The 20,540-nt window shown below is 31.1% G+C and overlaps 1 protein-coding gene across 1 annotated transcript; it reads left to right on the forward strand.

The window, feature by feature from the left end:
- Positions 1–11,418: 11,418 nt before the first annotated feature.
- On the forward strand, positions 11,419–18,961 carry LOC126780598 (protein SCAI). Its single transcript, XM_050505206.1, has 9 exons — positions 11,419–11,510; positions 11,586–11,768; positions 12,103–12,456; positions 14,627–14,865; positions 15,181–15,360; positions 15,451–15,699; positions 15,971–16,141; positions 18,392–18,594; positions 18,908–18,961. The coding sequence occupies exons 1-9, from the start codon at positions 11,422–11,424 to the stop codon at positions 18,959–18,961; spliced, it is 1,722 nt and encodes a 573-aa protein (XP_050361163.1). The 5' UTR covers positions 11,419–11,421.
- The last annotated feature ends 1,579 nt before the right edge of the window (positions 18,962–20,540 follow it).

The following is a 20,540-nucleotide window of genomic DNA, read 5'->3' on the forward strand; positions in this document are numbered from 1 at the left end:
AAATATGACATTATAAAGTAAGTTGAAATGTATCTTGGCGTTATTTTTTTAAATAGCATTAAAACCTCATTAAAGTTATTTCTCTAACTACAACAATTGTAAATAGTTATTTATGTTTAATGTTTGGAGATATTATTTATCTTAGTATTAATAAAAAATTGAGACAGTTAATTATGTATGTATGTGACGTATAATTTATGAAGAAATTATACCATTATTTTATGTAGTTAAATATATTGTATCAATTTTATTAATTTAAAAAAAAATGTTGAGAGATAATATTGTCGATACTACACATTCTTTTTCTCAAGCCAAGATGAGAAACAAGTTCTAAAAAATTAAATCAGATAAAATGGACGTATTGGCGATTTAAGCTTACAATTTTTTTATCCGAAGAAATTACTATTAATACTCCTGATTCTATGAATTGGTAAATCATTTAGCTACCTACTATTTTTTCATATATTCGAGATTGTAAATTTTACGAAGATGCAATAAAAATACTTGATAATATCTACATAAAAGATTCGTCCAGCAGTGGACGGCAAAAGGGTGAAAAAAAAAATCTACATAAAACCTAAAAATAAAATTATAGCACGTCACATACTAATTTCCAGAAAACAGCGTCCGGAAGAATCCAATTCTGAATATTCAAGAGCATTGAAACTTTTGGCTTATGACTGTATCTTTCGAAACGTTACCGCCTAAGAACATGAACAGCAAACAATTAGAGGTGCATTTATTGCTGGCATTAAATCTCAGAAAATACGAGTACGTCGTTTAATACGTTTTGGAAAACAATACAAGATATCGTCGATCATTTGATATAATTAAATGCAGAACAAACTTATAGGAAAATGAACTAAAATTCACTTAGTATTTTATTTTTATCAGAACCATGTTCTATACATAATACCTAATATAATACTATATCCCAACAAAATCGTAGCAAAGCTTGATTAATAATCTCATAATATCAACATTTTAAAACTACAATTAACATTTGTTGAAAATATTTGGTCTTGAACAAAATATAATAATGATGATTACTTGCAAGCCCAAGGCCACTTTATAATTATTATACTCAATTTTTATTTCGAAACATAAACAATATAAATTACTCTAATATAAATTACTCTAATGCCAAACACCAAATTTATATTATTGTTTTCCTGTTTGAGGGCTAGTTAGCACTTTTACTGCCATTTTCTAAAGTAAGCCGTATGCCGCAAAAAAATTAAGGCATGTACACTTAAGCGATGAACGTGTAACGGTCGCGTCACTGTTTCCGAAAATTTATTCAATCACCAGCAATTTTGACAACACTCCTCGTGCAGTCATAATTACTTACTAGAATTTTATTTTATTTTGTTTAAAAATTTATTGATAACATAGTAACTAGATTTTCTTTTGTTTAACTATTTAATTCGCAATACTAGATAATAAATTATTTATTAACGTAAGATTTATTTAAATACACTTCTTGCACTCGAAAACAAATAATTTCGGTATACTTATTATTTAAAATGAAAAATCTACAAATAATTTAATTATTTAGAGGGTGAAAGCGCTACCAAATGTAAGGTGTAGGATACCATTGTTTATTATTATTATTTATTTGCTCATGTATGTACCACCTAAATCTATCCAGGTTTGCGTACGAAATAATAAAAAAAACCTTAGGCTACTAACCCGATTAGCTTATCGCTGGTTGTCGTCACATATATAGCTACGATTTGGAATCGAGACAAAATATTTTCCGTACGGTTTTGGGTAGACGGCAGTGAAAGTGTGGGTGTGAGTACAGACACAAGGGTTATACAATTAGATCCTGTGGTGCACGGCGCATTAAAGGTTAGGTTAGGCGAAATAATCTTAAATAAAACCATTTGTTAGTCTATCTTCTCATAATAAATTTAAAATATTAAATAATATTTTTTATTGAAATAGTTAATTCATAGACACATAAAAATAATAAATTAAGAATTTGTTTTTAATCATAAATGTGCAATTTGCCAAAAATTACCAATGTGTACCATTTGACTTGTTGACCGTCTGACACACTGATCCGATAACCGATTGGCATAGTGACAACAGGAAGGGGGCCTGATCGGTCAGTCGCCGTTCATTATCATCCCCTTAATATTGTACGATGTCAGGTAGTGTTTCTAAGATAATATTTTAAGATAATGGCTAGCTGAATTTTATTAATTATATATTAAATTTAAAATTAATAATTTAAATATATAAAATTAAATTTAATTTTTAAATATATAATTTATTAAATTTTAACATTATTAAATTATTATATAACTAGTTTTCGTGCGTTTGAAAGGGTAATGTCTGATCTGTTAAGTACCCTACGACTTTTTCTGTAACGTGTTCGCAAAATTAAAAAAATATCGGTTGACATACTCACTTTCGAATTTATAACATTAGTTAGGATTAGTGACCATAGCAAATTATCTCGTACAATGTCATTCTAAAAAAATTACATTAGCAGTTTCATGAATGAAATCAACGCGATCGAACCCGCTGTTAGATGCATTCATGTATGCCAAGTAGATTCGTATTAGAGGCACGTCAAAGGCACACGGGGGAGGGGAGACGTAGTGAGCGATTTGATTGTTCATCAGAGCCATCGATATTGCAAAACATAAATATTAATTATTCTTAAAAAGATAATAATATTTCATAAAAAACTATCAGTGTTTTAAAGATGGATTAAAGATGGTTTAATGAGTAATAATAAGAGACATGATCATCAAACTGTTTTTATTCGGTAATGTTCATGTTAAAATACATATTTACTCTTATATCACTTAAATTTCATTTTAACACATACCTGGGATATAATATATGCTTCATTAAATCAATAAATGACATTTTTGACCTAGTTCAACACATTTTCTAGGAATTGTTCAAATTAAAGTAAAGCTTTTTTTATTTATTGACATCACTCTTGCATATTAGTCTTCAACTAAAGAACGAAAGAGACAGAATATTATCACACTTTCACAGGAAATTATTCTCGGTGCCTCCCACAAACCTCCGCGTGCGAGTAGGACAACCTTTATCCTGCGTTTTCGCAATTCTAGTTTGACCTATATACAAGCAACACAGCCTTATTCTGATACAATACAAAATAAAAATTGTTGTCTAAAATTGCAGTTGAAAAAAGAAATATATATGTATATATATTTTAACTGCGTATATTAACTGCGTACTGCGTATATGTACCCGGTATACATCACGTGCTGCTATTGAATTATATTGAACGTCGACGTTACGATGCTAAAAGCCATCACACAAGCTATCAAGCAAACGTCAATACTGAAAAAATGCCTTTGTACGGATCACGTGAACCTGAAAACATCGAACAAAAGTCGATTTATTTTGCTAGATCTTTTAATGTCACGTTGAATTTTCATAGGACACATAATAATGTAATTAATAACGTTATTCATACTAAGCACAGATGAGGCTGAGGTAATTTTTGAAAGACTTAAATAACTACATATCGTTATACAAGTATCTTCATGTTTGGAACATTCACCAAACAAAGCTAAACTTCACAACTTTCATTGTATAATCGAATTATCTTAACTCTTTCGGCTTTGGTAACTGACGCGCGTTTAAACGTGCGTTTGACGTGCTATAATTTTTTCTCGATCGATGCTAATTTTTTTCTTGACTCGACTGAAAGTCGAACACTCAAACGGAACTGTTACGCTAAAAACAAAAAAGGCGTTTTTTTATGAAAGCCAATATGAGCTCGTTACGGAAATTTGTACCGCTTGCAAAAGTATAGCATTGAATATACCTCAAAAGTAAAAATAGAAATACTTCCCCTTCACGATATGATAACTTGAACCTACCTAACATTGAAATTGTAGACATTGCATGCGTCAGGACGATCTCTCGTGTTAATGCATTTGTGATTTGTTTAGTTGATTTGACATATAATATACAGCATATATATTAATAGTAACTGCTATGACCCGAGGGCAGAACAGAATTCATATTGTAAAGAAGTCAATGATAAATAGTAATATAGAATTATTTTACAAAGCTGTAAGAAAGAAAGAAAACATCAAACAATTATGAAAAGGACAATAGACAACAATGGACAACACTAACCTTAATAAAATATAAAAGCAAATTAAATTAATTAAGCTTCTCGTAAGCTTTGAAATCTCCAATAATATTTACTCTAATATCAATAACCCACGGAGTTACAATTATATTATTATTTAAACAATATTTAAAAAAAATTAATAATAATAATATAATATAATTGAGGATTTTAGCTTTACTGCCGTAGCAGTAAATTTATTTTTATAATTTAAAAGATTTTTAATTAAATCTATGCGTTTATACAAAACTTACAGAATCAGGCCTCGTCATTCTTCCCGCACCTTACCTACAACCCAATGAGGCGTGTCTTAAAATAACACAAAGGATTTACCTGTAAATATTTTAAAACAACATTCAACCTACAAACTCAAGGAAAAGGGCCATAATAAATAAATCAATGCACGTGATTAAAAAAGCTTACGTTTAGTTAAGCTACAGTGTAACCAAAAAGTTGGTAGCCCTTTGAAAGTAATAAGATAATGGTAGACGAGCAGTGATTGGTGAATCGTTTTAGTATCCACCCCCAATAGTGGGGCTTACAATAAGAGCCATGGTGGTGTATCCTGCACAGTGTAATCGACTCGTGTCCGTCGATGGAACCCGCCGCGATAATACTTTTGCAGTTACCTGATAAAGCTTTGTCAATTATTATACCACTATGTGTATTATGTTTTTTGTATAATATTTTTCGCTTACTTGTTTTAATATACGTGAAATACCGGAATCCTAAAAAAGAAGTAAATCCCGACAAAATAAAAATAAAATCATTAAAAAAACAAAAAAAAAGGCGTAGACATTAAAAGGAGTATTAAATTTGTGCTTTATCTATGGAACTTAACACAGAATCACACAGACAATATTATAAGTATACTATGAATAAAGACCCCGATAGTGATGTGACAATTTACGGAGTTTCTGAGCGATCATGTAAGTTTAAATTAGAGATTGCTAGTTTATCTATTGCAATTGGTTGGGTATTCGTGTAGCTATATACTCGTTCTTAAAATAATTAATATTCTTAAGTCTTGTAAATTATAGGTATTGTTTTTAGGAATTAAAGCATAATTGCCTAAATTTAAATCTAGATAGTAACAAAATCTTGATGTCTAATTAAATCGTTAAGATAATAAATAATGATAGAGATTTTTTTTTAATTTAATCGGTATTAATCCGTGTGACAATGAGATAAAATATTATTTTATAAGTCTCGATGCAATTTTAGTTAGCTTTCCTATAAAAAAACGTTTCTGCGGTAATAATTGCGCTACTTGTCATGGGGAATATATGTTTGTTTTTAGTGTAATTTAGAAATTAGATAATAAATTATATAGAAGTATTTATTATACTCTGTATTGTTAAGTTAAGTATATTTATAACATTATTTTAATTATATTTTCATTGTCATTAATGCTATTTAACAAAGATAAAAATTATTATATTGGTTTTCATTGCACTTCAATATGAGGCGGAATTTTAGTTGGTCAGACTGAAGTTACTCACCAGTAAAAGAGCAGATATTTCGGACAAATGTGTGGTTAGTCTAAGGCTATACTCAAGATATTTGCAATGTAGTTATATATGTATATAGGTATACATTATGTAGGTAAATGCATATATGTGATGTATAAAAAAGTATTTAAGGAATAAATAAAATTGCAATAGTAAATAAATTAAAAAAATCTTATCGTTTGATTACGGAAGTGTTCGTAGTGTCTACTAGTACAGCCACCGTTGACTTAATTGCGCTAACTTCCAATTAATCCTTTGGTTCAATTTTAAAAGGTTATATAATATATATGACATATATTTTTTAAACAAATTTTTAATTTAATAAAATAAAATTTGAAATATTCTAAATGCAAAAATGAGTTTATTTATTTGTTTGTTGGTTACACTCTTACGTCTTAATTATACGTCTTAATGATGATCGGTCATCATAAAATTTTGCATACACGTTGTCACGACGTAAGGTACCAAACAAGGTAGGGTTGTATGGTTTTCATTTTATGAGGCTAAGTGATCCAAGAGATTCATCTTCATTTGGAGCATCCATCTTAAGCCTAAAGAGATTTATCTTACAACAAAATTTAATGAATTATTTATGGAAGTTTTAAAAACGCTTTATTGTAAAGTTTACTTGAATAAAATACGTTTGATTGATTTGCTAAGAAAGTTGATACAATTAGATTCGAGATATGTGATCATGGTGTATGGCAGACAGAACAATGTTTAATCGGGATTGGCAAATAGAATTAGACTTTGAGTTCTCGGTTAACATATCTTTATTTGTAATACAATACGATTTCACGAAATTACCCATACATGTTATACATATTAACTTTAATATTACTTTTATGGTTATGGTTGGCGTTCTATGAGGAGGCTTTCGTCCAGGAGTAGACGGTAAAAGGCTGAAAAAAAAATGACTTTTAAAATTCCCTCAACTACTTCGCCAACAATTAAAATGTCATTTTTTCGTAATTCCATGATAAATATCATGGATTAAATTTTTCAATATCTCTCTCGATGATATCGCATCAATACAATAAAAATTGTTTATTTATCTTTACTCCTCCTGTCGTTACAATAGGTTACAGATAAGTAGTAAATTGAATTGCGATAAGCTGTTTTATATATAGTAATATGTATATGATAAAATCTATTATATTTAATTATGTATTCATATAGTTCATTGTTTGGTAATATTACTTTTGAAAATGCCGTATTCAACATAGTAATAGAAAGGCAGCTATTTCTATAAATATTTTAAAGGTTATATTATAACCGTACCGTAACCGTAACAGCCTGTGAATGTCCCACTGCTGGGCTAAAGGCCTCCTCTCCTCTTTTTGAGGAGAAGGTTTGGAGCTTATTCCACCACGCTGCTCCAATGCGGGTTGGTAGAATTCACATATGGCAGAATTTCAGTGAAATTAGACACATGCAGGTTTCCTCACGATGTTTTCATTCACCGTAAAGCACGAGATGAATTATAATCACAAATTAAGCACATGAAAATTCAGTGGTGCTTGCCCGGGTTTGAACCCACGATCATCGGTTAAGATTCACGCGTTCTTACCACTGGGCCATCTCGGCTTACAATACATATTACGTGTAATGGCAAATAATACATAAATTACAAAAATAATCTTTCAACTGTGCTATTAAATAATTAAAAAAAAATTGTCAATGTCAAAATTGCCGCCAAAATTAACATATAACCGTAAAATTTGTTTTGCTTTAAATGTCATATAATACAATATATGATATAAAATAAAATTTATTTACAATTTACACATAATATATATGTATATAAAAAATTAAACAAACTTTTTAAAAAAAAAAGAAACACCGAGAGTATTGGCGGGAGAGTCTGTATGCGTCGACGGACGGCCTCGAACTTCGAGAGTCGTTCCGGAATCCGGCCTCCACTAAGTGGATAAGGGAGCGATGCATGCAATATAGTGGCCGAGACTACGTGCAATTTGTACACTGCCACATTAACGCCCTCCCTTCCCGAGTCCGGGCATCGCGAGGGCGTAGATGTATGGGAGAGTCGACGTTGAACTGTCGTGCCGGGTGCATGCTCAGGGAGACGACGGCTCACACCATACAGCAGTGTTTCAGAACGCACGGCGGCCGAATCGAACGCCATAATTGCATCACAAGTGTCATAGCCGAGGCGTTGACAAAGAAAGGATGGACCGTGGTGGTGGAGCCGAGGTTCGTGACCTCAGTAGGGTGTCGTAAGCCCGACATAATCGCTGCCAGGAACGGGGCTGGAGTGATCGTAGACACTCAGATAGTCTCGGGTCAGAGACCGCTGGACGACGCTCATCGTGCGAAACGTAGTAAGTACGGGAAACACGCTGAGCTAGTCCAGTTGGTGGCTGATAAACTAGGACTATCCGGAGCGGAGAGTGTTTGCGCCACTTCATGTACCGTCTCCTGGCGCGGTGTTTGGAGCGGCGCTTCCGCAAGGGAGATGCGCGAACTCCTCGGGCTTAATAAGTCCATATTCGAACAGATACCGGGCCTCGTTCTGAGAGGCTCACATATGAATTGGACACGGTTCAACCAAATGACCGCCGTCTCGACGGTGACGCCGGATTGAGCACCCGGGGTCCTGTGGTCTTTTGGGTTTCTACAGGACCCACGCGGTACCGGACCCGCAATCTTACCGTATAGGTAGAACGCTACGCAGGTCTCCTCCCCAGCATCAACTGTGTACCGCTTCCAACACCAACCTGTACAATGCAGCCACGGCCGCGGTCACTAGACGGGAGTAGGAGACAGCATGGTCACTCCCGGGGCCGTCGACTCTCAACAGTCGGGCGCTTAGCACAAAAGGTTATATTATGATTTGACAATTTTATTTTCGAAGCGATTTCGTACATCGCCTTCGCGATAAATCGAATACTTATTAAAATTGTGTAATTATCATAAATTTTAGTTTTTTCTACTAATGTATATACAGCGATAGTAGCTGTGTAATTTAGTTCTGGACCTCAGACAGATACCTCAGACTCCACTGCACAGACGTGTCGGTTGTCAAAGGTAATCGGGTCGGCCGCCCACAAATGTAATTTTTCACAAAATCTGATAGACATACAAGATAAAGACAGACGTTATAATGTATAATAAGCTTAATAAATAAAAATTAATAATCAAATATTAATATGCGCATATAAACCGATTGCAACATGCTCGTGCCGCTGTTGTCCTTCCTGTGGTTGGTCATTTGATAAACTTCACATTTATTAATTGAACTTATTGGATAAATACTAATAAAAATCATTTAAACGTAGAAAAGAATAAATATCTCATTTTTATTATTATTATACAATACAAAAAATAAAACTGTTGCCAATAATCCTTTGAAAGCCATAAACAATAAAAGCAAAGCAATATGGCAATTTCCAAAGTAAACCTATTATTATATTACACTATTTTATTACATTGTATGTAATATTGACGAGCCTGTTGGCGTGGTTGGTAGATTGATAGACTTGCCTTTCACGCCGAAGGATATGGGTTCGATTCCCACCCAGGACAGACATTTGTGTGCATGAACATATCTGTTTGTCCTGAGTCTGGGTGTAATTATCTAAATAAGTATGTATTTACAAAATGAAAGTAGTATATGTAGCATATCAATTGTCTGGTTTCCATAGAACAAGCGTTGCTCAAGCTTAATTTGGGATCAGATGGCCCTGTGTGAAAATTTTCGAGTAATTTAAACTAATATAAGTAGAACAGGTTCAATTGAATTACATACATACATCACACCACAATGAGAAAAATACAAAACATGTATATTGCCTAAATAAATAGTGTGTAAGTAATTACAGATAGGATATGGGGTAGGTGGTGGTATGAACAAAATAATATTAATATTTAATTAAAACAAAACCAATTATTAAATCTAAATATAAAATACACATACTATATATATATATATATAGTATGTGTATTTTATATATATATCCATAAATAAATTATATTATCAGTACATTCAAAATTATAAGTATAAGATATAAATACATACTGTATACTATATATATATTCCTTCTTAAAAGTAAGTAGCTATGTTATGAAATAGCCACATGAATAGAGCACACGGTATTAGGAATATAGAGAATAAAATCGCTAACCATTTTTTTACAAATTTTATTTTTTCATTATAGTAACAAATTCAAATAATAATAAAGTATAGTACAGTAACAGCCTGTGAATATCCCACTGCTGGGATTTCCCTTTTTGAGGAGAAAGTATGGAACTTATTCCACCACGCTGCTCCAATGCAAGTTGGTGGAATACACACAAAATAAACTATTTAGCGTTATTAATTTTGTGCCCAGCCAGTAAGTAGTAACACTTGGTTCAGATCTAATCATGTGTGTCAACGAATGCACGCCTAGTATGGAGAAGTTTTGCGATACCAAGACAAATACAAAAAAATGCAATAAGTTATACTTGTTACTTTGAAAAAATCATTCCTTTAAGTAAGCGTTCTTAATTATATATTTATACCACTGTATAAAATTACAGATACGATAATTAATAAAGTTTATTACAGCAATAAATAATTAATTCCTCTTATTCAATTATGTTTTATATTTTTATGACGGTAACTTTTGATTCAGCCAATAGAACTCGCGTCACGTGTAATTGTACGTACGACATATAAAATATGGGTTTTAAACAAGCGACACGAACTCCCCATTTGTAGCCTAAAGCGCTAATGAAACGTGCGGCATGATTTAGACGGTAGGAATACTAGCAACTCTAAGTGTATTTACAAAATTTAAATTCTTACAACTAAAATAGAGCCTTCATTAAAAATTAATATTATATAGTACACGTATTTTAATCAGTCTAGTTTATATACACACTTTTAATAGTATTTGTAATTAATATATTGAATCATTTCATATCTTTTTTTATTATTGAATATATATTGAGATATGTTTGTGATTTTTTCCATCGAGATTTTTGTTAGGAAAACCTTTATATTTCTTATTAATTAATTTTTCGTCCACAGATACTAACTATCATATTTCCTCAGTGACCATCTCTACACCCAGTCTCAAGGCTCCAGCCCCAGTCGTTGAATCGCTTAGTGCGAAACTGATAAGATGGTTTTGTTGCAAACCAACAAACTTAAGCGACAATGAACCATATCTACCTGAAGTGAAACCAAGGAAATCGATAACATTTTCAGCTGATACAAAAAGATATAACGGCAATAGGAAACAACTTACGAGAGCTACGCTGGAAAATGTCGGCGTACCAGATAATAACACCGGAAACTGTAATATAGACGAAACAGAAAAAATAAAAAAGAATAAACTTACAAGAGGTCTTAAGGGTCGAAAAAATGGCCAACGTAGGCGGCAACCTAAGCCGCAAGTAAAGTCTGGGCCCCATGAAGATACTTCTTCATCGGAGTCTCTTGCACAAGTGAAAACAAACAAAGCACCACGAAGTCACGATTTAGATTTGTTCGACCAAATACACTCTGTAAATTTTCTAGATGACTCGAGCAATTTTCAATTTTTAGAACTCAAGAGGCTAAAACCATTTACTCCGACTACGCTTATGTCTTTCAAGTTATCCACTCCTAGTAATCTACAACAGACAAACGAAAGTAATCTTTCACAACATTCACTTAATGAACAAGTTGTCGAAAATACAATAAACGTGGAAGTACATGCATCAGCTGATACTTGCGACGTAAGCGATTTCAACGACTTCGATTTTTAAATTTATTTATTTTTAAAAATGAGTTCTATTAGTGATAAGGAAAGAAAAATTATATTAGAATTTTGTCACTTATTGGAGAAATCCAAAGTATTATTTAATGGTTTAAGGTAAGTAATTAATGTGAAAGATACCGTATTTTTAATATAAAGTAATGAATGTAAGTAACTTTAAAAAAATTACAGAGAACTAACACCTTACGGAAACACGCAATGGCAAGACCATTTCGGACGAACATTTGACATTTATGCAAAGTTGTGGAAATTTCAACAACAGTATCGTCCGATTTTGGATCTAAGATACGGCTTAAAACGATGGCAAATTGGTGAAATAGCATCTAAAATTGGACAACTATATTATCATTTTTAGTAAGAATTAGCTTTTAATAAAATATTCACAATTAAATTCATTAGTAAATGGAAGTTCTGTTACAACTTAGTTACACGATTTCTTAAGAGAAATATATACGCTCCTATCTACTCTTTTGTATATACTTAAAAGTATGTTTTAAAAATAAAATAAATATGCAGAAATATGAGACAATCATATAAATAAATTTGATTAGTTGTTATCTCGGCCTATTCAAATCGACTACGGTAATAAGATTTAATAAATTGTTAAAATCGCTTTAATTCTTATAATGTCACTGATCCTTTTGAACCATAGTAATATGTAAAATAATAGTTTTCATTCTGTTGGTAGCTTACGAACAAGTGAAATCGCTTACTTAGTCGAAGCCTTTTCCTTCTACCTAGCCATTCGTGGAAGGCAATATTACAATCTGGCGAGCAAAGAGGCAAAATCGGAGCTGATGGTAAAAAAACTACGTTACTATGCAAGATTTATTGTTGTGGCTATACTTTTGAGGCAATCGGAGATAATTAATGAACTTGTAGTAGAACTAGAAAAGCAAATTGATGCTTATGGACAGACATACGATCCAAATGATCAAGAAGAATGGCTAAATGTTTTAGAAGAAGTAAGAACGTTTCTAAACGCGGATCCAGGTCTAACAATTTTAGACCCAGATAATAATAACAGAATTGTTACCTTAAGGTATTGTATACATTTTTAAATAGAATGAATTGATACTATTGATAAAATATATGATAAAAAAAAATGTGCGATCGCGGGTTTTGCTCAGGAACGAAGTTCTTTGTGATATTTTCACAACACAAAAAGTGTTTTAAAATGCAGATTTTTATCGATCATATTACTGAATTTATGTTACACCAAAAAGCGCAGTCCTCCTTTATTCAACTCTCTCTCTAATTTGTATATATTATATATTTTTTTTAATTATCTTTCAATGCAAAAATGTTAAGCAAGGATTTTAATTAATAAATTTCATTTAATATTTTAGGAAGATAGTAATTTATTCAAAATTAAATATAGAATAGCGAATTATAAGATATAAACTTCACTTCGCTTTGATTATTTTTTGACAATTACACAGTACTTTCCTTATATAATTTAAGTGATGCAACCTCGTCTTTATCTTGCCTCCCAGTCGGTACAAAACGACGGATCTATTAAAACAGTCAAATGTTCAAAGGCACAGAATTCAAATGCAATTATTGCATAAAAGAATTAAATTTGATTCAGAAATAAAAATATGATTGAAAACGGATTTAAGCATCAAAAATTGTCCTTAAAATTTTCAGTCAATCACGACGGAGTCTAGTATAAATTAAATAATAATAGCTTGATAAAATACAAGTGCAATATTTTCGAGTAATTATTGGAATCTAAATGTCGTATTTTAGACATTTATAAAATAAGATCATTTAAACGATAACTTAAAACAAAAATTGCAATATTTGACGATTATTGCCGATATATGACGTAAACGATAATCTTTTGTTTCGTAATATTTATTTTTTTTGCAATTTAGTTGATTTTGAATTTTTGTGTTTCTCTGAAATGCAATATTAATTACTCGAATCATATGTACATTGAAAGTATATAAAGTTTTAAAACTTGTATTAATTTCTATGATTAATTAACTCGATCGACTTTCCTTCCTAAAATTGCGATAAAGACACGCTATAAGTCCCGTGTAAATTACATGTGCATAGAATTGAAGTTATATCATTTATCGTACACAACGCTTACTGTCAAATCTCAAAACTCGCTCACTCACGCACATACGAAAGATAGCAATAGTCGCTTGGAGTGTGCATAACGCTTTTTCATTACGTGACGATTTCTGCCAGTTCACTCTACTGTAATCCACGTAAAAGAACTTCGTTCCAAAAAAATTAAACAGACACAGCTATTATTTAATGACATAATCAAGAATATAACAACCTTCTTTAAATTTGTCATTTTTTTCCATATATACAATGTGAAAAAAAACCTAAAAGATCATAGTTCTGTAACATACTTATGTTACAGATGTAACTAAAAAAAATATTAAAAATCAAAAATTCATTAATATATAAGATGTCATTGTAATTTAAAATCAACAATGAAATTTTTTGAAATGTGACAATACCAAAATCGGCACGCGGCACCTTTGAGTGCCTTTGAAATACCGCTGGCACGTGTAACCGGGCGTATTCACACTAAGCTCAGAGTCCACCGGTGCGGCATATTGCCGACTAAAATAAAAAAGCCACAAATCACCCAGCTCACACTCTCAGTAAGCGGTCTGAGCCACTTGGACACTGACACGTAATTTATTTATTAACTTTTTCAGGTAAAAACATACAGTAATTTTACTTTTAAGTATAAATAATACTTTTTGTATCATAACACAATCAAGTTTCCACAATTTGATAAACTATAACATTAACCAAACAGTTTATAGGAGACTAAAGAGAAAGAAAAAATAAAAAGACACTTAATGAGCGTTATGTGATATTACTTTAAACTATCACGATCTTGCAATAAGTTATTTTATTTATTTTATTACTTTTCGTTCGCACAAATTTATCTTTGTTAAGCCGACACACCGGTTATTCTTAAAATAAAAAAAATGTGTACAACGAGCTGACAATCGATTTTGATACTGCTTACAGCGCAATTGATTGTAAAATTATTATTATATATATATTATAATATATATATATATATATATATATATATATATATATATATATATATATATATTATAATAAGTTACTATATAATAGTTATAGTGTATACTCGTACACATGTTACATTTATTCTTATGTTGTTTTGAATATAAAAATATTTTTTCTTACTTTAAATAATTTTAAAGTGGTCGTCTCAGCCGTCACACGATTCCATCAATTGAACGAAGTCACCAAATGAATTTTAAATTACAAGACGCTATTATAATAGGCAGTGGGACTCAACTTGTAAAATTCTCAGAGTTAACCATTGATATGTTCCGTATGCTACAAAATTTGGAATGGGAGATCGATGCTCCTATCATACATCCACCCGTCGATTCTCCGCACGCTTCTGGTGAATCCTCAAGGACTCCCAAACGCTTAGGTACTATTTTCTACTATTTTCATTTACTTTGTTTTGCATGTTGATGTATATAATTTATTATATTTGTTTAGTGAAACTTTTGTTTTATAAACCACGTATATTATAATGTAGTCTACATTTTAGTGTATAGATATAAAACATTGCATAAGCGAATTTTTGTTGAATTATTTATAAGGAATTGTAAAAGTTGTAAATTATCTGCACTGCAATATATTTTTTGTAAAAAATTATTTTGGCAAAAGCTGGCTGCGTATATTTATTAAGGGAGAATTACATAATAAAATAAGAAATAGAGATGTGAAAATTAAATTTTAGGTGTTTCGTCCGTCGGTGGAAATGTTAATCCACATAAATATTTGCTGTTCAAACCATCCGCATGTCAAGTTCTTACATACATAGCTAGCACTATCAACGAACTACCACAAAAAGGCGTGTTACTTATTTTCATATCAGCTGACGGTTACTATCCTCAACATAATACCCACCTAGAAATCTGTAAGTACTTAACTTTTACATTTAATTTCTTCTAAGTATTATTATTTCAAACAAGACGGTATTATTTTATAAATATGTGTATTTTTACAGATAACTACGAAGTCGGAGGCTTAATAACATCATCCAAATCGGATATATACAGAGAAACGAATTCTGCTTACAGTACATATAAAAATAGGCACATTCTATATCCGGGAGATTTACAACCTTTTACCAGAAAACCATTATTTATTATAGTGGACTCAGACAATTCCCACGCGTTTAAGCAAATTTCCAGGACATTTGGATTACCGCTCTTAGTGCTGATGTCACCGTTGACATTACCTACCACCTTAAGAGGTTTATATATTCTCAACTAAAAAGATTATCATATGCAAAATAAAAATATTTGTATAAAAAGAATATAATGCTCCAAGACATTCCAAAAAATTCATTTTTTGTCAATATTTTTATTTAGAGGTCTACGTAAGAATAATCTTACACATTGATTAATTAATCCACATAACATTTTATAGACAGTTTTATATCCATATTAAAAACGCAACACTTTCTGGAGCTTACAATCATTTTTAAAACCTTAACAACACTCTTAAGTTGTTTGCCTTTGCAGATCGTAGTAATCAGGGGAGCCTGTTTACATTATTCCTGCACAACTCCATAGCCGGATTATGTAATTCCTGCGACGTTTACACAATCAATTTGGAAACGTGGGAGAAATGTTCACGTTTGCGTGATGTTTTTATGAAAGAAGCCATACGATTGCTAATGAGGACAACAGTAGGTAAGTTAAACTTTACAAAAGTTATTTTTACAGGACATTGTTGCATCTACTACATTAAGATAGAAATAAAAAATTGTACGTATAGCTAAATTATAAGATAAAGGGATGACTTTCATCAAATATTTAAAATAATAGAAGTTTCTCGATAAACAAAATTATTGAAAACGAAACGAAATAATCTTTAGCTTTGCATTTTCATTCTTCATATTTTATATTCAAAATGTTAAAGGTTATAGAGATATAAACTGAATAACTAAATGTCAGTCACATTAGCGATGTTTTGTTAATTGCTAATTTAGTCATTAGTCATAGAACAAATGTTTTTGTTTATTGTTAGTAAGTTAGTAATATAGTCCTGCGAGGTTATTAGTATTTTACAAATAACCCTGTATTTATATTATTCGTATGAAAATCCCTTGCCATGCGGTTCACCAGTAAATACAGCGCCAATGTAAATTTATTTTTTTAAATATTGTATTCAACTTAGAATTTTTGTTAATCTGTTCAGGTCAAATTTTATAAGCTGAATTAGAACCACTTGCTCTTACAATACAGAGTTGAAATTTTACATGTTATACTTACATACTTTCTGTGGCTAGACTCCATACGAAAGAATTCCTTAACGGTGAACAGCATAGACACAAAATTTTGTAGATACATTTAATTTTAATTGGCTGTTACATCCAGTGTTGGCTCCTATTGAGGGAACGTCTCAACATACAAATTGTCACGATATAATATAAGTAATTGATTAATTAATAGAGTAATATCATACGGCATATGTGTAGGACAGTAAAAGTGGTAAGCCGCTTAAATTATTGCATTACATGCTTTGTTTGAAACTTTAAGACAACTTTAAGAACACGTAACAAAAATATTCATACGTAACTCGCAGGGGCTTGGGCTATTTCAGTTCTAATAGAGCTATGATGTAGAGCTATTCGCGAAATCGAGAACTTGGTTTTTTGTTTCATACGAACCAAATATTCAGTTGGCGATGATCGTGGGCTTATGGTCGTACCATTTAGCTTTGACATGTTTGCTAGTTATATTAAAGTAAATGAATAAGAATCTACATGCGAAATTTCGATTTTATTACGAAGCACCGACAGTAGTAGTCTGTAATCACATTAGGTATAGACATAAATGCACAGGGATATATACTATCGATCCATCTAGAAAAAGCTAGAATATGCTTCAAATATCTAACCAACAGCATTACAAGAAAGTTGGATGGTCAGACATAAAAAAGAATGAAAATCTTATAACGATAGAATCAAAGTCGTATTTCGGTTCCTTATTCAATAACATTCGTGTTATTATTATTTAATTCACATTTGTACATAATACATATATATATAGAATATTCTAGATGAAATCGGTGCGAATAATTGGTAACAGCGATGGCTAATATCAGTTTATTATCTTAAGCGATTGTCATCTATCGTGAAATGAAAGGAAACGCTAAAGCCTTAAGTAGGCTTTAGCGAAGGTTTCTTATGTGAACGAAACCATTAGAAATATTGAATTAATGAATTTTCGAAGCCTTGTAAATAAATGATATTTTATTTTTAATTATTGTAGTATTTTTGTGATAAGAACGTGAAATAATGCTATAGCGTAAAGAAAAATTCCCTAGTCTAGTTACTGGAAGGTATGTGAAAGCTAAAATAATTTTGTTAAAAGGTCAATATTCTTTTCGATTGTGTATGGTCTATAAGATGCAGAAGTCAGATATGCTCTATGTGTACAGAAATGCAACCAGTAAAAACAACTTGAGATGTTCTTTGCTTGGTTTTAAACAAGGTAGTTAGTGTGACCCCACAATGTGCTCATTCTCATTATCTGTTGTGACGACAAATAGAACAGGGCTAGAAAGAGTTCAGTTACAGGACTTCCAGCTTTAAGTGTTTTTTTAGGCATGGAAATGTAAGCACTGCCAACTTCAAGACTCTCAACTGTTACTGCGAATTTATCGACAGAAAAACCCAAGAAGTTTAGATATTCCCGACCCGGGATTCGAACACCGCTTGACAAACGAGGCAATACGATATCACTATGATACTCGAATCATCAACAATTCTGACATTGCACCTTTGCCATGGCATAGAAATGAGTACATATCTTGGAAGCGAAATCAATGTGATTTGGAATATCAATAATAGTATTTTCTGTTAAGCTTACTCTTCTTCTCACCTATGGCATTGCATTACCCACATACATAAATTTAATTTTAGGTATTAATTTCAGATTCAACCTATCACGAATACTTTGGTTGTGAATTTTTACGACTCATGATACTGCGTTATATTTTCTGCGACTGCACTATGCGTATGCATCGAGCATTTCGAGCAAGAAAAAATTTACCGCGTGCCAGCCCATCATTACCTACCGAACTTATCGAACACCGTGACTTGAAAGCTATTATTTACGATATAGCCACTTGTCTTGGGGTAAATATTAATTTTATGATTGAAACATTTTACAACAAACTTATTGTTTATCTATGTTTTATCAGATTTTATAAAGTAATAAAATTTACAAAGTAATAAAATTATGCATTATTGTTTCCATGTCCCTAGCAAGTAAACTAAACTGTTATATTTATGTTATTATTTCAAATTAAATAGATAAGCGTGGGTAATATAATTTACGAACATTTCATAATTTAAACATAAAATTTCGTACCACTTTCCTAAGTTATAGGAATGCTGAGTATATTTAATAACAAAAAGTAAATTCTAATAGAAACGTTATCTTTCATAGGTCCGGAATTACTTCTACGAGCCAACAACACCTGGACCGGCGCACAGAGATTAAACGTATAGTTCCGAGATATTTCATTATACATGGTATTGTTCAAAATTCGCATTGCGATTTAAAAAAAGTGATTGGTGTAATAATTAAATATATTATAGTGATGAAATAAAACGATAATATATTAAAACTGAAATAAATAAACTACAAACTGGTAATTGTTTAAACGAAACCGTGAGTTATTTGTTGTAAAAATAATTGTAGTGAAAAACTAACAGAAAATATATAAACAATATATCGACTTTAGATGAATGAAATGTTTATCTGTTCCTCTGTAAAATTACCTATAGTATATCACATGTATACGTCTATGTAGAAATTCTTCTTCATGTACTACATGCACAGGTTCAAATTTACGGAAGGAAAATTTGGTATATATTCTAAATGGCAAATTCACTTATAGAATATTTATTGCTCTAGACATATAAAGATATTATCAGATAGACATCTACAACATTCTGCAATCGAAATGGCGACAAAATTTCAACGTTGAACTATTATTTTTAAGTTAAGAAATAAAATCCTCAGCGTTATATTCCTTACAGTTTTAACTATGAATTCAACTTTAGGCATAGACGGACACAAAAAGTTGTAAAATTTGAATTCCCTAAAAATCGCAACAACTGTTATATTACAATTCTAGATTTTTCTTTCGGTCAATCAAATAAAAATCTGTACGATGAAGAGTCAACATCTTAAAACTACATTGACTTAAAAGTTTTAACAATAATTGTTCGTAAGACGCATTAAATTAAATTTCCGTCATTTACGTATGAATTTTGAAAATTATAACAGTGTCGATAAATATTTGGGGTTGTTTTTACATTTGATTTAGGCTATTGACTGTTTAAAAATAAGTCACTTAAGTAATATTTATAGCTATACTTTTATTCAAAATAAAAATAAAATGTAAAAAAATATTATTAATAAGTGTGTATATTATATATATTATATTATTTATACTACCATTACTCAAATCTTAAACGTTACGTGTAATTGTTATTGTATTAAGCTAATTATAGTTATGGTTTTAAATCATTATATAACAAGTAAGTATGCGCACTCTGAGCTTAATATCTCATACTTAAAGCACAGAAAACAGAGATTCCGTAACGATACGAACTTTTCTAATCTATTTACATAAGAATTATATTAAAGAATAAAATATATCACATCATTACTTGAAAAAAGATTTATATGTATATAATATGTACTGTAATATATTGTAATATGCTAGTCTGTAGAAGTAAGCATAAATTAATTAAAAATTAAGCACTTATAGATTTCACTGGAGCCAGTAAGTTGGCAGCATAACATCTCTAGTAAACTGATTCGTTGGCCACGGTATAGCTCTTGGGCCACTAGTGAATTCCGTAGATTTATTGTATTCATACATAGCGTATGATTAACATAACGCTCATAAATATTAAAAAATATAATAAAAATAGAATTATAAATATAATTATAATTGCAGTAACAGTCTGTGTTCACCGCTGGGGTAAGGCCTCCTCTCCTTTTTTGAGAAGATTGGAGCTTATGCCACCACGCTGCTCTAAGCAACCGTTGATATCATTGAAATTAA

This window comes from Nymphalis io, chromosome Z (assembly GCF_905147045.1).
Source record: "Nymphalis io chromosome Z, ilAglIoxx1.1, whole genome shotgun sequence".
NCBI lineage: Eukaryota > Metazoa > Arthropoda > Insecta > Lepidoptera > Nymphalidae > Nymphalis > Nymphalis io.